Source organism: Lygodium microphyllum, chromosome 5, assembly GCF_053477565.2.
Source record: "Lygodium microphyllum isolate KBCC chromosome 5, Lygodium_microphyllum_v1.1.10, whole genome shotgun sequence".
NCBI classification, from domain to species: Eukaryota; Viridiplantae; Streptophyta; class Polypodiopsida; order Schizaeales; family Lygodiaceae; genus Lygodium; species Lygodium microphyllum.
Genome location: NC_141139.1, coordinates 38,318,675 through 38,345,259, shown reverse-complemented (window position 1 = coordinate 38,345,259; position 26,585 = coordinate 38,318,675). Strand labels below are relative to the sequence as shown.

At 39.5% G+C, this 26,585-nt stretch overlaps 1 protein-coding gene across 4 annotated transcripts in view; it reads right to left on the bottom strand.

The window, feature by feature from the left end:
* The window catches only part of LOC148035704 (uncharacterized), a 50,840-nt gene that overhangs the window by 23,823 nt on the left and 432 nt on the right, over positions 1 to 26,585 (bottom strand). For 2 of the 4 annotated variants that reach the window (XM_087677712.1, XM_087677709.1), the window contains exons 2-6: positions 26,308 to 26,522; positions 25,446 to 25,841; positions 1,775 to 1,930; positions 1,014 to 1,130; positions 832 to 916 (exon numbers count right to left, since the gene is read on the bottom strand). In XM_087677712.1, the coding sequence (XP_087533838.1) occupies positions 832 to 916; positions 1,014 to 1,130; positions 1,775 to 1,930; positions 25,446 to 25,570 (483 nt within the window). In that variant the 5' untranslated portion in view covers positions 25,571 to 25,841; positions 26,308 to 26,522. Of the gene's footprint in view, positions 1 to 831; positions 917 to 1,013; positions 1,131 to 1,774; positions 1,931 to 25,445; positions 25,842 to 26,159; positions 26,279 to 26,307; positions 26,523 to 26,585 lie in introns of those variants that run through there. The other 2 variants (XM_087677711.1, XM_087677710.1) reach the window with 2 other exon arrangements.

Below are 26,585 nucleotides of genomic sequence, written 5' to 3'. Positions count from 1 at the left end.
ATGGATACTTGCAAGCTCACGAAGACAGAACATGACTCAATACACCAAAATCTCCCCTATTCATGGTATAATCCTTAGACTACTGGTTGCCTTGGGCAATGGTTGTTTCTACCTCTCTCAATACTGTATATTTCTGGTAAAAGAGTCTCCCCTTGTGGCTCTGTCATCAGCCTGGTAATAATTGTGATTCCTATAGTAATCCTGGAATGCCTAGCCTTTGCACGGTAGTATAACACTTCTACAAAACTCTAATTTCTTCCTACTGGTCACGAAGCTTGGTCAATTTTGCATGGATGTTTCATCAAAACTGACCACTCATCAAGAAAGTAGCATGAATAAGGCCAGAAGACAATCCTGTAGAATAAGTTTGTCAGCCCAAAAGGAACAACCACTTGCATTCTCCTTACAAGACTCCGAAGCTAGTTAGGAGAAACCAAAGACAACAGCCCCAATTATTCCTATTGTAATCCTGGGATGCCTAGCCTTTGCACCGTAGTATAACACTTCTACAAAACTCTAATTTCTTCCTACTGGTCACAAAGCTTGGTCAATTTTGCATGGATGTTTCATCAAAACTGGCCACTCATCAAGAAAGTAGCATGAATAAGGCCAGAAGACAATCCTGTAGAATAAGTTTGTCAGCCCAAAAGGAACAACCACTTGCATTCTCCTTACAAGACTCCGAAGATAGTTAGGAGAAACCAAAGACAACAGCCCCATCAATTTACAGATATCAATTTGAATAGCAATTGCCAAGAAAATACAGGCATAAATTCAAGTGAGATCCTAGCTTAACAACTCTAACTGCAATGCTATGAAGCTGGTGCTCACCACCCAAGGAGTCCGCCGATGACCACACAAGGTTTTTAAGCACAATCCTGTTTTGCAACATATAATTTTCACAGTGTGATCGCCGCTGCAAAAGTTCCACCATGTTGTACAATATAATCTCAGAACAGCTAAGAGACATTATCAGTTGAGGTAACCAACAAAAGGACGGTTGATATACTTACTGAGTAGATGCAAGTATGCTACCATCTGGACTAAATGCAGCTGCTATTGTAGAACGGGGAGCCGGTTGAAGAGGACAATACTTAGCAGCACAATGTTTCAAAGAATCTGCTTCTAACCTGTGTCAAACAGACTCCATCACTTTCCAAAAAGTGATACATGTATTCTACTTGCTCAAATGCAGTGCATGATTCAAAACCATATATCTATTCGTTTACTCCCCAATCCCAACGAAAGTAGTCAGAGTGCTAAAAAAGTCGTAGAAGGCAGATTACTATCACAGCGGCTCATAAGATAATGGTACATTATATGTATGTACCCTCCCACACACACACATGCACTCTTCCCCTCCCCTCCCAAACACCCCCAACCTCCCCTTCACTCCCTCCCTCTTTCCCTGCCCCCCCCCCCCCCCCCCTTCCCTGCACCCTCCACCCACCCACTCCCCCAACCCCAAAAAACACTCCCCTTCCCTACCACCCCAAAAAAACCTCCCCCCCCACCTTTTTCCTTCCCCCTAGCTTTGTGTTTGTGTGTGTGCATGCACACGTGCATGTGATATCAAAGAAGTTATACAAAAGCTTTAATTAAGGTCATTTATAGATAATATTGAACAGTCAGCAGAATGCATACAAAGGCCCAATATTGAATTATAATTAAGAAGATGAACAAAAGGAAAACACAAGGAAAGGCATTCTCAAAAGGAAGTGGCTGGTTAACAGCTACTTGGCAAACAATATAAAGCTATGCATGATGTGTTTACCATGTAATGAGTGCATGCTTAGCACTTGTTGCCTCCAACCTTATTCCTGAGGAGCGTTTTATACACCTTGCTGATTCTGCCCACAGCCTTCTAACAGGTCGTTTCACAGTAGGACACACTTCCCTCCATGATAAGAGCCTTGTCACATTTTCCCAACTGTACAAGAAAAAATCACTTTGAGAACCGTGCAGAAATGCATATACTAAAGATTAACAAAAAGCGACAACCAGTATAACCAAAAGGCACAATGAAAACCAAGCAAACCTTGTGCAGACACTACAGATAAATCAACACAGCTACATGCATTATTAACAATGAAAGGTCTTCTAAACCCTTCTTAAAGTTGAATCAGGCTGTGTCTTCTTTATTTTTTTCACAAAGGACTTCACTTTATCTTGTTTTGTCAATTTGTATTCTATAATGATTAGATATGTAAATACTAGAAAGCTCAAGTCTATTTCCTTAAATGTTCATGTCTTAATACTTTTTTCATTGCATGAAAGAAAAAAACGATGTCATTGAAGCCCCCCCAAAGGAGTAAATGAACAGGTGATCTTCATTTATTCTTATCCTTTTTTCATATGCTTCTTATTCCCTTCCCTTGTATTATGGTTGAATGTATATGATGCATGATCCTAATAAAGAGATCATAACAATTGATAGGTAAAGAATGCATCCATGTCAAGTCAAGATTGATTATATAACATTGTTTGGAATATTGACATACATGCTTTAGGACAACAACCAACTAGTGAGAGTGATTATCAACCTAACCTCTTCCTAGACTTTGTTACCTTATTTCACAAAGTGTTTGCAAATGTTGTATCATTGTGTAAATAGGGGTGCATAAGCATGGCTTCTGAAGTATGCCTTCCAAGCAACCTCAAAGATTTGTGATATTCTTGTTGGGTGGCTATTGATCATAGCCAACAATGGAAACACCAAGGATGAGGCGGTTAGGCAAATTCATAGTTTTAGTGCTTTCACTTTTCTCAGTAGCTTATATTACTCTTTTTTTGTTTCCAAGGCCAGGTTTTCCTTGATGTTCGCAAAGCTATCACCTTAAAACACGAGTCTGTAGTTTTTCCATGTAGCATTGTATTGCTTTTGACTCAGCTGGCTGAAATATGGCATCCATATACAAGATATTAACACATTAATCCATGTTTTGATTCTCAAGTGTTGGACTAGTTATTGAGAAAGAAACCAACTAGTTCTTTTGTAAGAACTATCAATGGATTTCTTGGAAACTCATCAGCAATGATTCACAAATCAACAATGGAGTTATGGATAGATATTGGGTAGGCAAACCGTACATAGTCACAAGTAACGCAAGGGACGGACCCTTGGGACACAGGGATACCATCCGTATGATGACTTCGTACCATAACGTGTCACTTTTGCAAGTGTCCCAAGGTGACAAGGACGGAACGCATAACGTGACAGCTGAAGCTCTTTGTGATGGCATTTTCAACATCACTTTTGCATGTGTCACAAGGTGACAAGGCTGTTACGCATCAAGTGATGGCTCGGGCAATTTGTCATGGGAATGTGACAGCAGTTTGTGACAGGGCTGTCCAATGTCTATGACCCGTTGCATGGCTGACTAATAAGACCTACCAAACATGTTTGACCTGCAGCTTGACCAACTACAAATGCAACTATTAAAATGCTGTGTGGAAAAGGTATCCTATTGATTGACAATGCAAATGCTTGTCCAAAGCCAACCCCACAATTGTCTATAGCCAAACATCTATCCAATATTTGCAGCCAATGCCACGCGCTCTCATATTGCCAACCCCATCTTCATCATGTAGGATTTAGAATTTCAAAGTTAAGGTAAAAACACACTTCATTTAGGGTTTTGCATTGTCACAACTCTATAGAAACAGAATTTGTATCCTTTTTCATTAATTTGTCTATATAATGATTTATTAAATTTGTTTCCTTTGCACTAATTAGATATAAAGAAAAGTGCATTGGAGCTGGCCACTGATGAGTGGTCACAGGTTATGGTGAAACCCACGCGGTGGGTTAGAGAAAAGATAGTTCACACTTCCACCTATATGGCCCGATTGGGCGCCTATGACCAGAACTCACGCATATCAGGGTTAGACTCGCACACAGAAAGGATTGATGCCTTGAAGTGTGGGCTAGATCCGCCAAAACAGACAGTTACAATCAACAAGATGGCATGATCATGAAATGCTTGTACAATGTGCATGTGTGGGCTGAAAGCTTGAAATGCACATTTCTTTGCATAGGAAAGTCACATGAAGATTCTGATACCGTTTTTGTGATGTACACGGAAAAAGCTTTCATATGACACCCATATTTGGGGGTCCCTAAATTTTAGGAGGTCCCTAAATTTTAGGAGCCTCGAATTAGCCTAAAAATGCTAGTCCTAAAAAATAGGGGTGTCATTCTAAAAATAGTAAATTCTGTACTCTGACTATGCTTACTAAATTTGGTTGTTTCTATTCTTGACAGTATTCAGCCCAAAAAGGAAGGCCATAGAGAAGAGACAAGTGTCAAGACACTTGTCACACAAGTTTCCAAGAGTCCCACCACTTGTCACATCTCATGACATGTGGCTGGACACTTGTCTTGTGCTACTCCACTTTCCCCTTTTGTACTAGCTCTTCCCTCTCCTATAAATAAGAGCTCGTTTTTCTTCATTCAGCATCATTTTTCTTTGCTGTAAACTCATGTACAGCACCCACAGATAGCCAGAAACTGGCCCCATCCATCCCCATCATCATCCCCCACTTCTCCATTATCACATTCCTCCATATTCCCTTTTCTATCACTGCTGTTTTACAGGACAGCAAGCCTGTAAATTCATTACAGCACTTCCTTCTCGAGCTCTTTCTTCCATTTTAGCAACAAGAAGCGAGCCCTATCCATGTACTGCTGATCAATGATGGAGAAAGGCTGATTTCCCCTCTTTCTTCTCTCATACTGTAAAGAAATCAGTTCTTATGATTGCATAATAGATAATGCATGTGTGTTTGTACATCTTTGCATGATCTTGTGAGAGTGAGAATTACTTCTCCTCACTCTCAGGTTGATTGTAACTGAGCTCTTCCCTAAGGGACTTGGGTTGAGCAGAAATACATTCCTTCCGAGGGAGGGGTTGTTGCCCATCTTCAACCCTCAATCTTGTCTCCATTACTTCTACATTTTCAGGGCTGTAATTTTGTGAGTAATTTTCATTTTCAGCTTTAAGTGTTCATTCTCTTTTATATTAAATCTCGAAAACAAGTGAATATCATAATTGTTAAGCATACTACGTTGTTCGGGGCGTTTACATGCACTGACACACAGGTGCACTACCCTAGACAACTTATGCCTATAAATAGGCAATCACTCCATTCATTCTACACTTTAGTCATTCTTCCTTCGTCATTCCAACACTCTTCTTTTTCTCCCTCTGCCTCTCCATTGCCCTCACACCCCTTCCAGCGGATATTGTGGTTCGTGGTGGACATCTATCTCTCTCCTCCAGCATAGCGACCTCCTCTCTCATCCTAGCATCATCTTAGGCCAACCTACCATCTACATTTGGCTGCTGGGAGGATTCCCCACATCTTGGCATTCGTCTCTAACAACTAGCATCATCCTTTTCCGTGTATTTGCTACATCCAGAGGCTCTCCATCAGCTTGCGTCAACTCCTTATACCTAGCTACTCGCTCAAATCTGCGTTTTGGCATCTCGTGGCCTTCCCATTGCCTAGCATCAATCCCTAGCACCTGGAGACAACATCCTTACACCCGACATCCTTCACACAAATCAATGGTTGCCCAACACCAAGGATGTTCTTGATTTGTGTCTTGTAGCCCATCACTCCAAGCATCTCTAGTTGTGACTCCCAGATCTCAGGCTTCATTAATCATCTCCATTTTGCTGCCTTGGCTCATCCCCCCACATCTAAGGACTGCAGTTCACTCCCTCGACAGCTCATGATCATCTTTCACATCTCTGACGGCATCGAAGGATCGCGATTTGCTTCCTCCACATCAATTGTTAGCCCACTACCCAGAGGATTGCGTTTCACTCCCTTCCCTATGCAAATTCCCATAAGTGTTTCCGCCTGATTCAGACAGGACACTGCAATTATCTTTTGAACTTCAACTCTGCTATACCATCTTTTCTCCTCATAGCAAGAGTCAGTGTATCATCGTTGTGCTCTTCTTGTGTTTCTAAGTTTTTCTTCTCTCCTAGTGTTTGTTGCACACACTGTGTGTTTCTCCCCACAAACCCTACTATCTCTTTGGTCTCTTTGTCATTTTCTTGACACCCCATCCCCTAATTTCAATTGTTCCCATCCCCCATCACTTGTGATTATGCCTAACAGTCGCGACAACTTACTTGCCTAAAAGCAATTTGTTGGAGGAGCTACACGCGTCACTTGTGTGATTATGAATTAATACTAAATGGCCATAAAGATCCTTGTTCCAAAGATACTAAAGTTTCACAAGCATGAAATACTTGTTATAGGTTGTTTTGGCACCCTATATATGTTTACACTAGTTCAACCACTTTTGGTCCTCATCATTAGGCACTCAATTGAGTTTTGTCTAAAAATATAAATCCTTGCACTTCAACTTCTCATAGTAGAGACTTAGGATGCCTATAATGCTTCACAATTACAACATTCGTTTATTTTGTAGCTAAACATTTCAAGAAAATGGAAAAGACAACACTTGAGGCTGAATATGAAAATTATTAAAAATCAATTATAAAGATAGACACACAAAAGAGGTTGACACAAGTTAAGGTTGATGACAAGCCAAACACTCCCCCCTAGGGTTCCAATGAAAGAATGCATTTCTATTCAATCCGAGTCCCTTAAGACTAAGCTCACTTGAAATCAACCTAAGTTTCTCACAAGGTTAGGTGAAAAGATATACCCACATACACATGCACCACATGCATACATTCATTATGCAACACAATCACTGACTTTCTTACAATTGAGAGTAGGCATAGAGGAAAAATCAGCTTTTCTTAATGGTTATCTGATAGTACATTGACATGGCTTCCTTCATGATCCCAAAGTGAAACAACTTCAAAAAGAGACATTGTAATAAATTTACAAGTTCACTATCATGAAAAACAGTAGTGAGACAAGGGAACTTTTATGTTATCATCCCTACTTTTTAAGATTAGCCCTTTAGGCTAATCCAACAATCCTAGAATTTGGGGACCTTCTAAAATTTAGGTAATCCCAATTATGATCATACGAAAGCTCTTTCAAAGTACATTGCAAAAACTATTGTGATTGTAACTTTCTATTCTAGCAGATATAGCCTACACTACAAGGCATAATCCTTTTTGTGTGTGAGTCCGACCCTAATATCCTTAAATTTCGATCACAAGCAACTTGATTATAGATAGAAGTATGCATTACTTTTGTTCTAACCCACTTCATGGTCCACTATAATCGTAACTACTCATAAGTGGCCAAATCTACTACATTCTTCTAGATATCTTTTAATTACACACAAGAAGCTTTCAACACCTAATTACATATGCAATTTTTAATTAAAAGGATGCTTTTTTTTAAATGATAATGTGAAAGTTGTTATCCTTGGCATGGATGGATCTCAACACCGAAGAAGCTTTCAACACCTAATTAAATATGCAATTTTAATTGAAAGGATGTTTTTTTTTAAATGATAATGTGAAAGTTGTTATCCTTTAGGCTAATCCAACGATCCTAGAATTTAGGAAGCTGCTAAAATTTAGGTAATCCCAATTATGATCGTATGAAAGCTCTTTCAAAGTACATTGCAAAAACTATTGTGATTGAACTTTCTATTCTAGCAAATATAGCCTAGGTTGAGAAACCCTTCACCCACAGTTTGCGTTTTTGCATTTCTACGTTTTCCGTTTAAGGTTTGCAGCCCTAAAAAGAGACGCCATCCTAGACTGTCTGTGCCTATTTATAGGCCACTCTCTCATTCATTCCTCACGGCTGATTCATTCAATCCGCACCTCTTCTCTCCAACCTCTCCACTACTCTCACACCCCTTCAGGAGAACATTGCGGTTCGTGGTTCATGGTTGTCTTCATCATCTTCCTTGTGCTACGGCACCCTTGGTCCCTTGTGTCACATTCACTCCATGATTCAAAAATTCATTATTCCATTCATCAGAGTTTCTTCTCTCTTCTCTTCTCTTCTCCATGTTTGCCGAGTTCACTCCGTGTTCCTTCCCACAAACCCTACTATCTCGCTGGTACGTCATCCTTTAACATGGTATCAGAGCTGGATATGCTCAAACAGCGGCAAAGATCCTCCGCTCCAACGAAGGCAAAGACCAGTGGCAGGTTCGGCATCCACTTCTCTTCTTCTTCCGTTGCATCAAAATCTCGTTTTTGCAGATTTTAGGTGTTTTCAGTTTGATGCCCGCACCCCTTTCGCGGAGGACATCGTGGTCCAAGCTGGCCATTGCTGTCTACAACAGTCTAGCACCAGTTTCCAGCCTATCACACACTGTTCGGAGTTGATTTCAGCATATTGATTGCTGCTGCTATTTTTTCCTGCGTTTTTAGTTTTTCTCTCTCTCCTGCAAGCTGTCCTACCTACGTTTTTAGTCTTAATCTCTCCTACAGCCTGGCTATCTGTGTTTTTAGTTTTTCTCTCTCCTACGAGCTGTCCTACCTACGTTTTTAGTCTTAATCTCTCCTGCAGCCTGGCTATCTGTGTTTTTAGTTTTTCTCTCCTCTGCAAGCTGTCCTACCTGCGTCTTTAGTCTTTCTCTCTCCTCACCTGCGTTTTTCTACTAGTTGCAACCTCTTATTGCTGGTCGCATCCTCCTCCCAATGGCAGCTCCCTTCCAGCCCTTCCACTGCCCTCCTACCCCTTGAGGCAGACATTGCGGTTCGTGCTTCACACTGCCCTCACACCCCTTGAGGCGGACATTGCGGTTCGTGGTTCACGGTGGCTGACCTCTTCCTTCTTCAACAAGGCACACTGGTATCCATGGCTTCTTTACCAATAGATGACCAGACTACTAGGTGCTTCTACTATGGCATCACCAGACACACCACCAATGCTTGTCGACTTTGACCTTTGCTCCCCACCCCCCGGAGTATATGTATCTTCCACCAGACACTCCTTGTGCCACCTCTCCTTTCTGGGCCACAGAGATCATTCTACATTGGCTATCAGAGTACTATGCTCAAGGCAATAAGACGCATCCGATGTGCACTAAGTCCTTTCAAGCATATGGAGGATCGATTGGTGCTAGACCTCCTGGAGATCGTCGGAATGTCAATGGCAGTCTTCTCCCACTTATTTTCAAGTACAGTGGCTTCCACGACCTACGGATCTACAATCCGCTCCATCGAGAGACAGTGATTGTTTGATACCATCTCCTCGTCAGTCTACTCCTTCGAGAGACAGTGGCTGCTCGACTCCTTCTCAGCCAAACAATGTCATATTCATAGTGTTTTATCAATGGAGATAGCTTTCATGGCTGTCTTGACAAGGAGTTTCTTCCATTTTCTCATGATGGAAGTCTGAATTTTCTCTCTTTTCAACATCCTCTCTCATCCTCCAACCATCTCTCAAGTTATCTCAATAAAATCCATCCATTTGAGTCATCAAAGGTAAAGATTTTGGTTAATCTCTGCTATAAACTCTAAATTACAGCAAAAATTAGGGTTTGACAATTGCCTCAGGATGCATGCTCAAAATAAGGGCCAAGAACTTAAATTCCAACAACTAAAATTCAAACATTTTAGAGAGATTCAAGAAGCCAATGAGCCAATATCAAATTTAGGGCTCAATTTTTCTCGCAAGGAACAAGGTGAAAGCCAATCCCCGACCAAACCAAAGAACAAATTTGTTTGAAGGCTGGCTGGTCATTTATGACAACAAGAGGTAATTGAATTAGCAAAGGAAATTCTCAATTGTACTCCATCCATTTGCAATTAAAGATAAAGAAATGTCTCAAGCGGCTGGTTCTAGGGCCAACAAGCTGTCCATTGTCCAAGATTAAATCGGTAAGTGTGTGCTTCAATTCATATGATTTATTTACTTAATGTAATTATTGTTAAATCAAGATATTACCACCCTCTCCAAGCAGGAAGCTTGGTTTCGAAGTCTCTATCAACTAAGTGTGGAGCAACGAAAGCAAAGAGACATTGTTGATAGAAATTGTTGTGAGCACAAAGAAGACGAAAGAACAACAAGAACACACTAAGCTCAAAAAGAATAGACCCAAAAATGGAATCCATATACCAAGCCTCAAGAATAGTACAATGTCACTGGCTAGGTCAACCAGAAAAGTGCAACAACTGTCACGAGGACGTGAAATTTTAATGCTTTGCTTAGCATTTGATTAGTGTTAATCAAATGTGCAAACGTGAGGTACACATGTGATGTGTAAGTTAGTTATTTCACAGTGAGACGAAGGACCCTATGAAGTCAATGAGTACCAACCACCAGAGTTGTAACAAGTTATCCTTCACAAGTACTAGGTAGTATCTAGTGTCACATGATGGCCCAGATTTTATTAGCCATTAATTTCAATAGACATCAAGTACTAAGCATTAATTAATTAATTAATGCCAACTTAAGGACTAATAAATGCTCAAGAATAATTGGATGACAAATTAGCCTAGCCAATTTAATTGTTGGCTCATAAAATTATTTCTCTGCAAAAAACATTGAAATTAATATTTAAAATTAGTATTCTAAAAACTAATTTAATTGGCTGAGAACTGTTGATAAATGCATTTAAAAGGCTATCAATTAGCAAAACTTGCCCATGGAAGTGGAAAAAGGGCTATTAGAGGTTGGTGGAGCCTCATTCCAAGATTGTGGAGGTGGGAAGAATAGGAGAGAGAGATACTACTACATGGAATTTGGCAATCAACCCAACCATTGGAGACTGTCAAAGAGCTGCTTCCAACTGATTAGGAGACTATTAAAGGCAGGTGACAGCCCCTATAAGTTCAAACCAACCTTCCTTCCGTGGATGGGTAGTAATTTCCTAATTAAAACTTAGTTACAGTAGCAACATTTATTACAAAACTAAAAAATGTAAATTAACTTACAATCTTGGACAATGGTCACCCTGCTGGCCCCAAAATCGGCGCCCCTTTTGGTATTTATTTAACTTAACTAAAGAAGAAGTTGATGTACAATAGGATTCTCCCAATCCCTTTCGGTATTCCAACTTTCTTTGCTATCCAAAATGACCAATAAGTCTTCAATTTGATTTGCCCCTTGATTCGAGCAATCAATTGCCGCTTTGATGGACATGGAAAATGTCCCAAATTCATTGATTCACTAGTTCCTCCACTTGAATTTGACTAAAAATAGCTTCAGCCATGTTGAAGCCAAGTCTTTGAGCTTTCAATTTTTGGATGCTTCTGAGGATGTTGCTGAACCCTAATTTCTGCTGCAGATTAGGGTTTACACTAGAGAAACTGAAATTTCTCAGCCTCTGGTAATCTCATGCCGTAATCTTCGAAGCAAGACTGTAGAAAGACTAGGAGATAAAAGAGAATGCTGAGGAGAGAGAAAATCCAGACATTATTCCCAAAGAACTAAAGAAAATCTGTCATTTACCGCTACTGCCCTATCTCAACAGCTTGTAGATGAAAAGAACTGAAGAAAATCAATCATTTACTACTGCTGCCCTGTCTCAACAGCCTATAGATGCTGTCACCTGCTGTTGATTGGTCTTCTCTTGCCCCTGGCTGCCTCAAAACATCCCCCAATGGCTGCAAATCAGACCAGCACCATCTCCTCTCTCTCTCTCTCTCTCTCTCTCTCTCTCTCTCTCTCTCTCTCTCTTGCAAGATGATTATACTAAAATGCCTCTGTCCAGCCTCTAAAGACGTTTTTCAATCTTGCATGAGCATTTTTTACGAGTGGCAACCTTCCCAAATGGTTTTTCCAACATTATCCATAATTAAATATTAATTTTTAATCTTTAAATATTAAAAATTAATCTAGTAATTATTTCAATGCCATGAAAAATAATTTAACTGAACAATAATTGAATTGGCGAGACAACTTCCATTCCCGAGTGTCACTGCGTCATCTTTGACCATCATATTGGAGTTAGATATCATTAAACGCCACTTCTCTAGTGTCACCAATTGACACTTATGGCCAAATGAATGATCTAGGCCAACAACTAGCACCAGATACCACCAAGTACCTGTGCGTCATAACTTATAGCAACTTTTGCCTTTGACATCTTATGATTTCCTTGGGTCCTGGGCTCGTAAATTTACTCTAATCCTAGTTACACCTCACATGTGCAACATTTCCTTAACCATGTGATTAAAAATTAATCCACATATTAAGTGAGGTTTCAAAAATCAATGTCCTCTTGAGAGCCCTTCCCCTTAAAATCCTTGCAATTGTCCTCAATTGCACTTTAAAAAGAGATATATATAACTCTAAGAAGTTATCATTAACCAAATGCATCAAAAGCAAAATAGTGGATTAGAATTTCCACAAGGCTTATTGCTCAACCATTTCATATGTCCAACACATGCTGAAAATTACCAAAAATCATAACATAACCTAAGACTCACAAAGAATCTTAAAAACATTGCCAAATTATCATGTGACATGTCTATTTCTCAAGAGCTCAACTTATCTAGCAAACCAAAGCATAGCATAGCATAGCCAAGCATAAACCATGGCTAAAACATCAATGGCAGCATAACATATGTTGTTGTCCATGGAACCAAATGTAAACCATTGAAAACAAAGCATAATCTAATCATAAACTAATCACTTGTTGATCTAAGAACTAATCACAAACTGATGCAAATGTGACCCCAAACTGATCACAAACTCATTGCAAAAACTAACCAACGATCAATGCAAAAACTGATACAAAACTAATCCCAAAAGTGACCATAAACGGTTCTCAAGCTTATCAAAAACTGAGCTGACACTAATCAGAATTTTTATCTCAAAATTGAGGCAAAATTCATATTAAATTGATCATAAGCTGATACAGAAGTATAGTTCACAAGTGCCCAGGTGAAACTCATACTCATCTGCATACATCTCACAATGACTAGTACACTAAGTAGTGACCTCATGGCAAACTAACTGTCAGTACAGTACCTTGGGTGCATACTGAATACATCTGAGATCCACAACATACGAGAGTTGCCCATAACTGGAGGAGTGGAAGTACTGCCTCCCCCTTGAGCTTCACGCAATACTCTAAACCCTTGCTCTACTGAACCTGACGAAGCCCAAACTAAAGTCGGCTCTAACTGAAAGCCATCTAGGTAAAGTTGCAATAACTTAGGATGGTCTGCCAAGTCATCCTCTTCCATCCGTTTGGCATCCATTGGTGAGTAATTCTAAAATTTCACCAAGTATCTCCTCGAAACTTTACCTTTGACCTTTCTTTTCTTATGTGTTAAAATCTGCTTGGGTATCAAAATCTCATCCAACTCCTTAGCCTCAAGCTAAATTTCAACAAACATATCCTCTAGCACATCACCATGAAAAGACCTCAACAAACTAACATGAAAGGCATTGTATATCCACCAATATGGAGGTAATTTGAGCCAATATGCCACATCGTTGATCTTCTCCAATGCTTGGAAGGGCCCATAGTATCTCATACTCAACTTCGGATACAACCTTTTTTTTCCTTTTATCTTTTTCAGCCTTCCCTTTTCAAAACGCAGCAATACATAATCACCCTCTGCAAACTACAAAGCACATCTGTGGCGATCAACTGCCCTCTTTTGCCTTTCTTGCGATCTCTGAAGTGCATATTTTATCTTCGCATAGACTGCATCCAAGTTTTCCACATAACGTTCAGTCTCAAAGATCTTATCCTTAGTTTGTAGAATAGGCGATACCTTCTTGCCACCCTCAACCGCCTCAAATGGAACTTTGCCCATAGAACTATGTATTGTTTTGTTGTAAGCAAACTCAACCAAGGACAAATACTGCTCTCATTGTGACTTGTGGTTTGAAACATAGCACCTCAAAAGATCTAACACTATGAAATTTGCTTCCTCAAACTAAATATATGTTTACGAATGGAAGGATGATGAGAATTCCAACATGGTACCATATTCTCAAACAACCCCTTCCAAAATAAATTGGTCATCCGAGAGTCTCAATCACTAATGATCGACTCTGGCAAGCCATGATACTTACAGATGTGTTGCAAAAACAATCATACCATATGAATGATCTGGGCAAAAAACTGGCACTAGATACCACCAAGTACCTTCTCTACTTTCACACTTATCTTTGCAATTGTCTCCTCCTCTTGTTCAAGCCTCACTACCTCCTACAACTCCTCTAGACTCAACATCCTCCTCCTCTCTTCTCCTTCCTTTTTCTTCCTCCTCCTTCTTCTTCTTCCCTCCTCCTCCTATGTTCTTTTCCTTCCTTCTTTCCTTCCAAGTTCTTCTTTTTCTTCCATCCTTCTTCTTCTTGATTTTTATACCATCCTCCTCCTCTTTCTTCTTCTAAAATCTTTTTCTAAGTTCTTAACTTATTTTGCATTACCTAAGTCCTTAACCTTAAGGCTTAAACCTTAAATCTCTTCCAAGTTGACAGTTCGAGGCCAGGAGTTCCTTAGTTCCAATCATGGCATCGAATCCATTTTAGAAGCACATCACTTCAATCAAGGAATACGAGAGCTCCAACGGATCGAAAAAGTGAACATGCAACTACTGTGGATTGGAGAAATCAAGGAGCGTAACCCATATGAAAGACCACTTGACATATGTCTCCAACAAGCATATCCGGCCTTGCACAAACATGCCAACTAAGTAACAATAAGTCTCCATCTTTGGCGCTAAAAACGTATGGAAATTAAGCTACGAGAGGATGAATGCTCACATCCAACACAACATAGAGATAATGAAGCACAAGGGAAGCAAGGAGAGGCTAGTAGGCCTAGTGGCGCTAGCCAAATTGGAGGTGCCACTCACCCATCAAATATATTCGTATCAAGTCCTAGTGCAAGAAGGCCTTGATTATCATCTTATAGTGGTGGCGAGTAAAGGGGCTCATTGCATGGTGAAATTGTCCATATACGACTTTAAAGGCACGCTATTGCAGAGGCTAGAAAGCTCATACACCTACTTATTCGATGTGCCATCCCTTTCAATGTGGCCACTACACATCAATGGAAGAAAACCATCAAGGCAGTGAGCCGTATAAGGTAAGATAAACCCATACCTTTCGTGTAGAATCATTGACAAAGGTAACAAAATATTTATTTCCCCCTAAAGATAATCCTAGCATTTGACATACATTGGAATGTACTAACTCTAGAGGAGAAGATTTCAGCGAAAGAGACTTTTTATGAGACGTCTGTGCATGTTTACCATAAACACAATGATCACAATGCTCAAAATCAGCATAACCAAGACAAGGCACATAACCCAAACGAGAAAGCACTTTCATTCCAGTTTGACTCGTGTGTCCCAACCGGCCATGCCACAAAGAAACACTTGGTTGCTCGATCACAGCAACAACATGATCACTCACACTAGATACATGGAGAGGAGACAAGGTATCACTCTTACAACCTCTGGCAATCACTCTAGATCCCTTACAAATCTTCCACTTCCCATCACCAAAGGTGGTATGAAATCCATCGTCATCTAGCTGCCCTGTGCTAATCAAGCTTTTTTTAGCTGAGGTACATGTCGTACATGTTAAAGTGTGAAGACAGAACCCTGTTGAAACTGCAACTTCACACTGCCAATACCTGCAATGTCACATACTAAGTTGTCTCCAAGATGGACAACATCATGTCAACCCCCTGTATAGGCAGAGAACCACTCATGATGAAGGATGACATGAAAGGAAGCACTTAAATCAAGAATCCAAGCATGCATGTCATCATCTGTATCTGTAAGTAAAGCATGTGCATCAAAGTGTGAAGAGACCAAGAGTACGTCATTCCCACTGTCACTGTCATGAGTGACTTCATTCACCTCTTCAATTTTGACACTGCTCTTCTTAGGATGACTCTCTTTTTTCTCTTCCTTCCTGTCATCTGTCTTCTTGCCCTTTCCTTTCTCTTTATTCCATTTGTAGCAGTCACGTTTAAAGTGACCCTTCTTGCCACAATGATGGCATTCAATATCTTTGTCACATGATTTACTGCGTCCCTTGCTATCAAATTTGCCTTTCTACTGTGATCTTCCCCTAGTATGCAAGGCACTGGAAGACTTACTGAATGCATTGTTATGCCAATTCATTTCTTCCATGAGTAGAGTACTCTCTACATCAGCATACAAAAGAATCGCATTAGAATTGCTCATAGCAGTCCTGAATGTATCCCAACTCTTTGGAAGAGTGCAAAGCAAGAACGTAGCCTTGAATTCTTCATCAATCAAGAACTTCAAGGCAACCAACTGGCTGAAAATGGAGTTAAACTCACTCAAGTGAGCAGGCATTGCTATACCCTCTTTTATAGGCAAATCCATAAGCTTTTTCAACCAATACACTTTGCTTGTAGCACTCTTCTGTGTATACAATTCTTTCAGTCGAGTCCAAATAGCATATGCAGAATCCAAACCTTCAATGTTAAACAGCAAGGCATCAGAAATCGATAGCTCGATGGTTGAGCATGCAAGCTCATTTAACTCATCCCAATCTTCCTATTCCATGTCTGCAGACTTTGCCCCTTTGGTCTTAATTGGCTTTGTCTACTTCTTCTACAACAAGATATTGTAGCATTGTTTTTGCCAGTCTGTAAAGTTATGTGCTCCTTCAAGCTTCTTAACGTGCATGAGATTACTGCTGTCATTGCTGCCAGCCATGATTTTCATCCCAAATGTGACCAAAAAATTCAGCAAAGGCAGACCAAACTGTCACACAAATGACCAAGATACAAACAAGTATCAACCAGCAATAAATGACCATGTAGAAGCAGAAATTTCAGATCTATAAGTAAATTTTCCGAAGCACCAAACCGTGTGCTACAGCATTCCAGAACTGATTACAACTGTTCCAACGGCAAATACATCATATTACATGACAAGTCCCAAATTTTAGCTGCAATTTCTGTTGTACATGTACCCACGGGCATAAAATTTGACACGCACTATCAAAAGGCCCAAAATTTTTGTGCTCAAAGCATCAACCATCCATCTACACTGTCTCTGACATGCATAGAACAGGCCAATTTTGCCAAAATAGAGCAATTTCAGCAAAACCCCCAAATTTCACTAACCGATCTGTCCTAATTGCATCAATACATGTTTCCAAAAGCATAAAACAAGCAAAATCAATAAAATTTCACAACATTTTGCAAAAGCCCAAAATTTCTCAGGTCCAAATGTGCACCAATGTCAACCAATCTGACTCGGCTGAACAGAATTTCACCAATACAGTAAAAGCCCCAAATTTTATGGGTCCAATGTAAAGAAATTTCACTCAGATGAGCAAAATTTCAATAATTTTGGTGAAATCCCCAATTGAAATGCACACAATGTCTGCAATTTTTGACGCAGATGCCTCACTTTTGCATAAACAGTACTCAATCTGGAGAAGCCCCAAATTTCTAGGCCAAGATTACACAAATCTGACCTTTTGTGCTTGCGCACGCGAACCCCGATAGTAAAAGAGGAATTTCAAAAAATTTGAAGAGAAAAAAAAAAGGTCGGATGACGGGTCCGTTGAGCCATCAGGGCTGACACCCCCCGTTCACGCCACGAGGGTCCTATCAGCTGTCGCACTGGAGTCACCGTGCAATCACGTGGTCGTCGCTTGGTCGCCTGCAACAACTGGTCATCTGCAGCCCGTCAAGCTTGCGAACCAAACTGTCTGTCGAACATCCCGCTTGGGCTGCAATCTGTCGATAGCTACCTAACCGCCCCGTTGGTTCCATCTAACTGACGTTGACCCATCAATTTTGGTCGCACGCTAGCAAGCGCCCGCTGGTCTTTCACTCAACTGCTCTTTGCACATGTCGACTGTTGACTGTTGCTCATCGAGTCCACCTGAGACACATACAACACCTGCAGTTTGCTTCGTCTCGAGAAGCATGCACTCCTTGCCACTCTAATACTAGTTGAGCTCTGAGGCGCAGGGATCGAGACACGCACTGCTTACACACAGCAACAGATAGACACACGATTTGTGGGTACAATGATGAGTGTACCTATTTAGGTTTTTACATACATACATACATACATACACACACATATATATATATATATGCAAATACAAGTGCTAAGGGTGTGTTCACACCCGAGCACATTTAAAAGGCGCAAGGGCCTTTATTCCCAACACGATGTAGCAAATAAGAATGATGCTCCACAACAAAGTGCACATCCTATAGTTCCACCTCCTATCGTAGGTACCAGTGCCCCAAAGAGAAGTAGAGTGCATACATATTGGTGCTTCTCTTAGTAGCACCATCTCTATGAATGCAAATACAACGGCAACTTAGGCAAGCACAAGTGCATTTATTGAGGGCCCAGTTGCTTCACGGACCTCTTTGCCACATCCTAAGGGTGCACAAGGTGGTAGTAGCTCATCAACACGTGCACGTACCAATTGGGCAACAAGGGAATTATTGGAAAGGATGAATATTACAACAGCCCTTCAAAAGCAACAAAGGCAAAGGCTACTTGTGAGATCACAAGATTATTTATACAATACGCCATCCCTTTCCATGTTGCACACACAGAGGTGGAAAAGAACCATCACGACTATCAATCGAATTGAATGTGAGTGGGGAGAGCTCCATCTATGAGGCTTTGTGCACACATGAGCTTATTAGAGAGAAACAAATTGTAGAGCTAGAGATGCAACATTTAAAGACTACTTGGCAAAAATATGACTGCACTATGTTATGCAATGGATGGTCAAATATGAGATGGAATATGTATAACATCTTGGTATCCTCTTGCAAAGGGACCATGTTTTTCCGTGCCACAAATGCATCAGCAGCAAGGACACTGGTTACAAGTGATTACATCTATAGACACATCAGGGCTGCCATTTTGGAGATAGGTGTAAAAAATGCAGTGCATGTTACCACTAACAATGGCAATAATTGTGTGGTTGTAGATACTTTGTTAGGGAGAGAGTTCTCTAAGATCGTGTGGACACCATGTCCATCACACTGTTTGGATCTACTCATGGAGAATTTGAAAAAGATTGGATGGATAGATGACCTTTTCAAGAGAGCCAGAAGCATTGTAAAATTTATCACAAAAAGGCCTAGAGTGCATGCTATATTTAGGGAAAACAAAGATTAGGATATTTTAAAGCCATCAACCACTCATTTTGCTTATATGTTTGTTGTTTCCGAGAGGCTTGTTAGAGTCCCTCGGGGCCTCATGAGGATGGTTGTCCCTAGAGAGTGGGTTGCATGGCATAAGAGGCATCAACCAAAAGCTTTGACATTTATCAAAAATATCATGGATAAGGCTTATTGGCAAGATCCAACTGCTTTGGTAATATCTCTGACTCCCATTCAGTGTTGAGAATCACTAACATGGAGACCAACACTCCAAGCCTCTTGCACAAGTATATGGATAAGATTGGAGAGACATTGGATAAAAACATCTTTTTCTCTCAAGATACATAAATATATCAATGACCATTCATTCTAATTTCTCTTTTGTAATCATATCTAGAATCTATCATGATTCATAATTTATATCGATATGTGGGTTAACCTTCATAAATGCCATAGGGTGCAAGATATTTGTGTTGTGGAACAGGAGCTAGAATTGGATTCACAAACCAATGATCAATCCATGTTGTTGCAAATTGCTTGCGTCTCCTTTGGCGTAGCAGATCGGTATGCAAGTGAGTAGCTACAAGATTACTTTAATAAGTGGGTTGATGGAGATGTTTCCATCATTGTGCAAGTTGAGAATTATCTTCTCAAGTTTCATAATCATACTCTTTCATTTTACACCTCAAGGCAAAGTTATGTGAGAGATAGCTCTAGCATGTGTCTTGATAGAAAAAGTGTAAAAATTATACTCCAACTTTGCTATGCAAACAAATTCAACGAGCACAAATAAGCATATTGAATTTCTTTTCGCTCTTTGTTTTAGGGCTTGAATTTAGTTAATACTTCTTGAATCCTAATTTCAATTCTAATTTCTAACTTTATTGGCTGTGATAGTGGTCCAGCTCAAAGAAATTAGAGCACAAGGACTTTGTTTCACACAAAAAAGAGAAACAAGTTAAAGACTACCGAGCTTGAGAGATTGATTTTTTTTACTATTGTAACTTGTACTTGATTGAAAATTCAAGTTATACACTTGAGACAAAGCAAGTAAATGTAGATCAATTTAATATTGAAAAGATGAAGGATATTCCCACCATTCCAAAGGAGGAGATAGACATCTACAACATGCTTTATGAGAAAATGTATGCACCTCGAGTTAGCTACAGTCTAGTTGTGCATCATCTAGAATGAGAGAAGCTCAACGTAGACGTGCAACTGCTTCTATATGCACGGCTCCAATGGCGGATGATAATAATGATGATATCTCCTCTTTTCTATAGCACTAACACTAGTGCTCCTACTATTAGCCCTAAGGGAGGATGAGGCAAAGGACATGCCTTCGATATGATGCTCAATGACTCTTATTAGATGATGGATTGCCTTTGAATGATGCTCAGTGACTCTTATTAGATGATGGATTATGATTTATAGGCTCGTACTTTATAGACTTGTTTTTAGTTGATCATGTTTATGGTTCGTTGACATTTTGATGAGATATTGTGATTACTTGAACCTTAACAATTGTCACTGGTGACTGATACATGATACATCATAGTTGTATTATTTTCCATACACTGTAGTCTATTTACCTAATACTCTCTTTTTTGAGTCTATATGACAAATATGAGTCTACGGCTATTCACTATTGAGTCTACAATCTTAACATATGTCGTCCGCATTCAGGGGCCATAGCGTACTCAAGTCTTTTATATTAGTTCTAAGTTCTAGCTTCTAAATCTTGATGTTAAAAGGTTTTTAGCTCATAGATTATGATTTTACAGTCTTACTCTCTTAAATCTTTGGTAGAGATATTCAACATATAAATGGTATTACCCATTTATATATGTATAATGTTAAAATATTCATGAAAATAGACATAAAATCCATTTCTCTATTATGTCATTTCTTTCTATATCACCGTTTCCACAACTCCAAGCAACTATGATTTTGGCTAACCCATAGCTATACTTCGAGAGATGTAGCTTCAATCCATCTCTTGATGGGAGAAATATAGCAATTGTGCTCCTGAAGTTCTCTTGATGGGAGAAATATAGCGATTGTGCTCCTACTTCAAGATATCACATGTGAATCCTGACTTTTATGTTTTGATTATCTAATGTATTATGTAACCTGGGTTCTATAATCTATTACCTACTTAAATATTGATTTTGCAGCTTGCATGTGACCTAACCTCAATCTCTTAAATTTCAATAGAAACGCATTACTATTCGTGTCCTCTCGCTAGATTATAGTTCAAAGCCTGCCAAAAGAAATTGGAGCGCATGAATCTTCTTTCATTCCTTTTTTTTTTTTTTAACAAACTCACAATAACCTAATTGGAGTGTTTAGTATTTTGTCATTGCAATCCTCAATTTCTTGAGAGGACCACTCTATCCCTTGAGCCTTTACACGTAATGAATTGTATTATGTGTAATGTAACTTTTTAACCTTATCACAACTTGAAAGTCAAATTGTAAATTATAATATGCATGAACATTGAACATGTTGAAACTTCTCCCATATCAATTGTCTCATTCACTTTTATAGGTCAACGTTCACAAAATTGATATAGAGATGTGTGATATCGTAGAGATACCACAAGAGGAACAAGATACTCTATACTCTATGAGGAGCTATTGACACCAATCCATAAGACTCGTGCACAAAGCAAGACTAGAGTAACTAGAGTGGAGGCCATACGAGATTGCATAGCACAATCACAGTCAAAGCCAAAGTCAAAGACTAAGGCTAAGGTTGCTTCATTGTCTTCTCAATCAAGGGCCTCGAAGTCAAGTGAGAAGATAATGCACAGATCCTCCGAATCCGAATGAGTCATGACTCGTAGACTATGGAGACTGGAGTCATGACACCTCTCAAGAATTAATTTAGCATTGCAGTTATCAATCACCAATGGCATTACATGTACATGTGATGATATCATGACCATTCATTCACGTTGATACTCAATAGTTACTAATACTCACTGGACTTTAGATATATTATTCACATGACACAGTTACACATAACTTGATTTTACCTATTAAATCTTGGTTCCATTTTTTTTAATGTCAATCTTCACATGATTCATGAGTCATAAATCCTTATTCATTTTATTGTTTAAAGTTTTCAAAACAAAGTCTTAATTGTCTTAGCCATTGAGTTTTTACTCATGACACAAGAAATGAGTCATGATTTCGATCATATGACATGAAGACTCAAAGTTTCATATGAAATTTAGATACATGTTATTGCAGGCACTAATATAATTACATACCTACATAATAACATTTTATTTTAGTGTACAATTCTAAATGTTGTTTTCCCATTTTCAAAATTTGGCCAAAACTTCGAAACTTTGGTGTTTTCCATTTCAGTTTCCCCCATTTCCAAAACTCCCCCATAATATGATTGGAAAGCAAAGGAAGATTGAAGCAATCTCAATGTACATCATTTCATTGCAATACAAGTTGAAGAAATACCACAAAGAGCATCAATTTTTTGGGCCAATCAAGTATCCAATGTCTAAGATTAAGTGGTAACATTAATATTTCAGTTTCTATGAATCTTATGCTTGCTGTAATTAGTGCTTAATCATGCCATTACAACCCTTTGGTTGAAAGGAATGTTGGTTTCAGCAATCTCTCTCTCTTTACCAAGTAGGCACGCTGAATGGATGGAGTGCACGTATGTATCTTCACCCATAGAAGAGAGATTAACCATAAATAGGCAATAGTAAACATCAACAAATAACTAATCAGCTACCATCAAGAGACACCAAAAATGCGAGTTGGCCAACCAAAATGGGACTAACTTGGAAATGAAATGCACTCAAACCATGGATCCTATCACCCACAATAAGTACATTCTCAAAAACCCCCTCTCAAATCACAAGTAATCAGTACAACATAATATACAATGACAAACAACTCATCATAGTACATAGAGCAATAGCAATTAATAAGAACCATCAAAATGTGAGTTAGCCAACCAAAATGGGCCTGACTTGGAAATGAAATGCACTCAAACCATGGGTCATATCACCCAAGTAGTGGATGATCAACCTGAAGAATGATTTGTGAGAAGAAGCTAAGGTAGGTTAAGTTCCATGGTGGAGACGCGAGAGAGAGAGAGAGAGAGAGAGAGAGAGAGAGAGCTTGCAAGTACATCAATATAGATAGATTAATGTAACAGTTTGATTATTGAAAGGACAATGCCACAAGTTTTATTTTATAGTCTTGGGATTTCCTAAAACCTTAGCCCTAGGCTATCACACACTTTGAGGTGTGTTCACAAACACAAAGGTTGAGATATAACTACCAAATCTCCCTTCGGATCATGGGTGATTGAACCCGTGACATGAAACATAAAACGAAAAATGCTAATGGCAAGGTATTACCTCAAAAAGCGGCAATGTCCAACCCCCTATAACAAATTCTAAAAAGGGAGAGAAATGAGAGATGTAGCATGAATATGATCATGACATGCTCCACCATCAAGCTCAAAGATCTAAAGTAGAAGATGGTTCAAAGGTGTGTATACATGGCTCAACGGCTAATCAAAAGCTAGCATGGCTCAAGGGCAATGGGCACATGACCAAAGGCTCCCATGTGCAACTGAAAGCTATTGAGCAAAGCAACGTTATTGCATGGCATATGCAAGAGCATCCTCATGGTCCCAAACAAGACATTATCTAGAAAGTTATCTTCATCAAAATCATCAAGAAAAGGCAAACAATCACCAAGGTTGGAGAGCCAAACCAAAGAAGCTATACATACTCTCTTCTACACAAACCAAACTTCCATCACAACACTCCGAGCATGATAATCAAGACATTGGAGCTTACTTTTGTTACTAGTATACGAGGTGCCATAAGGAGAACAATCAAGATAGAAATGAGAGAATAGAGGAATACCTCAATCTACTAAGCAATCAAGAGCCCAAGCAACGACACAAAGTTCAACAATTAACAATTCATAGTTAACAAATCACTGATATGCTGAGAATCATCACTACCCACATGTATTTCTAAGAACGGGTGTAACAATGAATAGGTTTTAGTGTCAAAACACAAAAGTAACACAAAATAACTATCTTTGAAGGGCAAAAGCACGTGTGGAACTATGAGAAAAGAGAAAATGTAAGTGGCTATACTAGAGAAAATCGCACCCTAAGAATACATACAACAAGGAGAGAACAACCCACACAGCCAACTAATGTAAAGCAAAGCAAGAAACACGTACATACTACAATCCCCAACTCCAAATCAAGCCACCTTGAACAAGAGTAGGCTGAAACTATTAGCATGATAAGTAACTTTAATATTACCTTCTTCCCTTGATTCCATGCTTTTATTGTAAGGCACATTAAGCAATCTCAAACCTTGCAACTTACCTTGCTAATAACTTTTCCTAAGAAATTATTCTAATAGAATCTTCTATTTGGAAAAGAAAGAAAGAGGTTTGTGAAGATATTATTTCATTTGCACTTCATTCATCTGAGCATTCATTGTTGCTCGAGGAGTTTGATCAACTAGCAAACTATCTAACATGTGAGCAAGGATGAGGATGTTCATAATGTGGTAGGCATATATTAAACTTACTAAGGATTATCAATTTAATCAATTTATATGTTGTGCCAAGGCTAGGAGGTGAATCAACGCTCAATCCCTAGGTTCTTTCATTCCACAAACTATTTCTTTACACAACGGGTTCTCTCTCTCCTATGTTGTCTTCCGCAAACCCTAATTTCAAATTCCTATCACACAATGTTTCAGCATCCACTCTACATGGGAGACATCTTAGAAGTACTACGTCATTGCTCTATTTGTGAGGCATATTTAACAAAGTGCATTTTGTTGGAGCGTCCATGTTGCACCTTGGTTGATACACTACTCTTCCAATAACCTTCAATTTCAAGGGGGATGAGCACTTACATTCCACTATACATCACTCTATGGTTGTTATGCATGCTCATAACAAGGTGTACCTATATGTAGAAGGGTACAGCTCGGTCACGTCATTGCATAGCTACTCTACGCATGTGGGGGAGAGAGCAACTTGAGCACATTTTGAGTGGCATCTTGCGATGCATCACATGTACTCATTGATCATCACTAGTGGATTCCAAACATTGCTCATTGTTTTACTTGTGTTTCTTTGTTTTCATTTATCACAATGTTCACATTGTTTTTCTTCACCCTTCCATAGAATAGCACAATAACAAACAAGCACCTTCATAATATGATTGTGAACACAAACCAGCTGGAGTAAGCTAGGATTGAGCCACAAACGACTTGAACCTTCTGACAAATTGCAAACCACAAAGCAGGCACTAACTAAACATACAAGTCAAACGCAATATTGTGGAACAAAAATGATACAAAAGAAAATAAGAACAGTCAGCTTCGCATAGTTCATGAAAGGATGAACAAGCTGACCTTTGCTTTTTGCCACCATAAGGATGATATCGAGAAGAAGTAGAAGTGCTCGGTGCATTGTCTGTCGTTAAGGATCTATTTTCCTTTTTATTTTCAAAACCTGACATCCTACTCAATGCTGTCATACAATCCTCAGATATTTAAGATTCCATGAGACTCGCATGCTCATCCACTTCCCCTGGTTACATGCAGTTGAAAATATCTTTGTCACTTTAAACACACATCCTTCCTATTCCGTGAGACTTGCAGGCTCCTCAGTAGTTTTGTCTATGTGCACTTCAAAAGCTCTCTACTTGTAAGTCACTTTCTAGTCTACAATTGCCCATCTTTAGCAGCTTGCTGTTCACCTTCACTGAGAATTAAGTTGCTGTCCAGCCAAGATCACCTTGAGAGAACCTACACCACCAAAACAACGGGTTCTTGAGATTCCTACAAACACACCAGTCCTGAAAGAAAATCATGATTAAAATTTGTTCATTGAATCAAATCAACGTGAAGTAGTTGCCATATTTTTTGGCTTTGAAAAGATGTACACTTCCTACTTGATTTAAGCTGTGCATACTCCAATAGAAATGCAAACATCAGGTCAGGCGTGTCAGATTACTATGCAGGGAGCAATCATTTGCATTAGTGGGAAGCAATCATTTCCATTTAATCCCAAATGAAAATAACCATTTTCAGCATTCACACAAAGACACGCAAACACTTGCTCACCATGTCGCTCCCTCGAAAATCATAATTATAAGCATGCTTTGGCAGCTTCAACAGCCATAATCCACCTGTGGTGGGAACCTTACAACTAGCTCACAGTAGCGGCAAAGATGGTAAGAGGGCCAACACAACAGGCAAAAAAGTGACTTACTATCACGGTCTGCTTGAGCAGATCGTGGCCCCTGGTGCTCGCACGTCGAACCGGGTACCATTTGTAGTGAGAGGGGGTGAAAATCCTCCTATTCTGACCTAAAAGGCCTCCAAGGTAGCAAATGAAGCGTGCATGTGCTGCTGTTACATTCATCAGAAGACCCAACTACTTGGATGTCTTCCATATACCGAGACTTCCTCTGTTCTGCACCAAAACTGAAAGATCTCTTCCTTAGCAGATAACCCTAACATCCCATGCATGCGATGGGAACAGAAAAA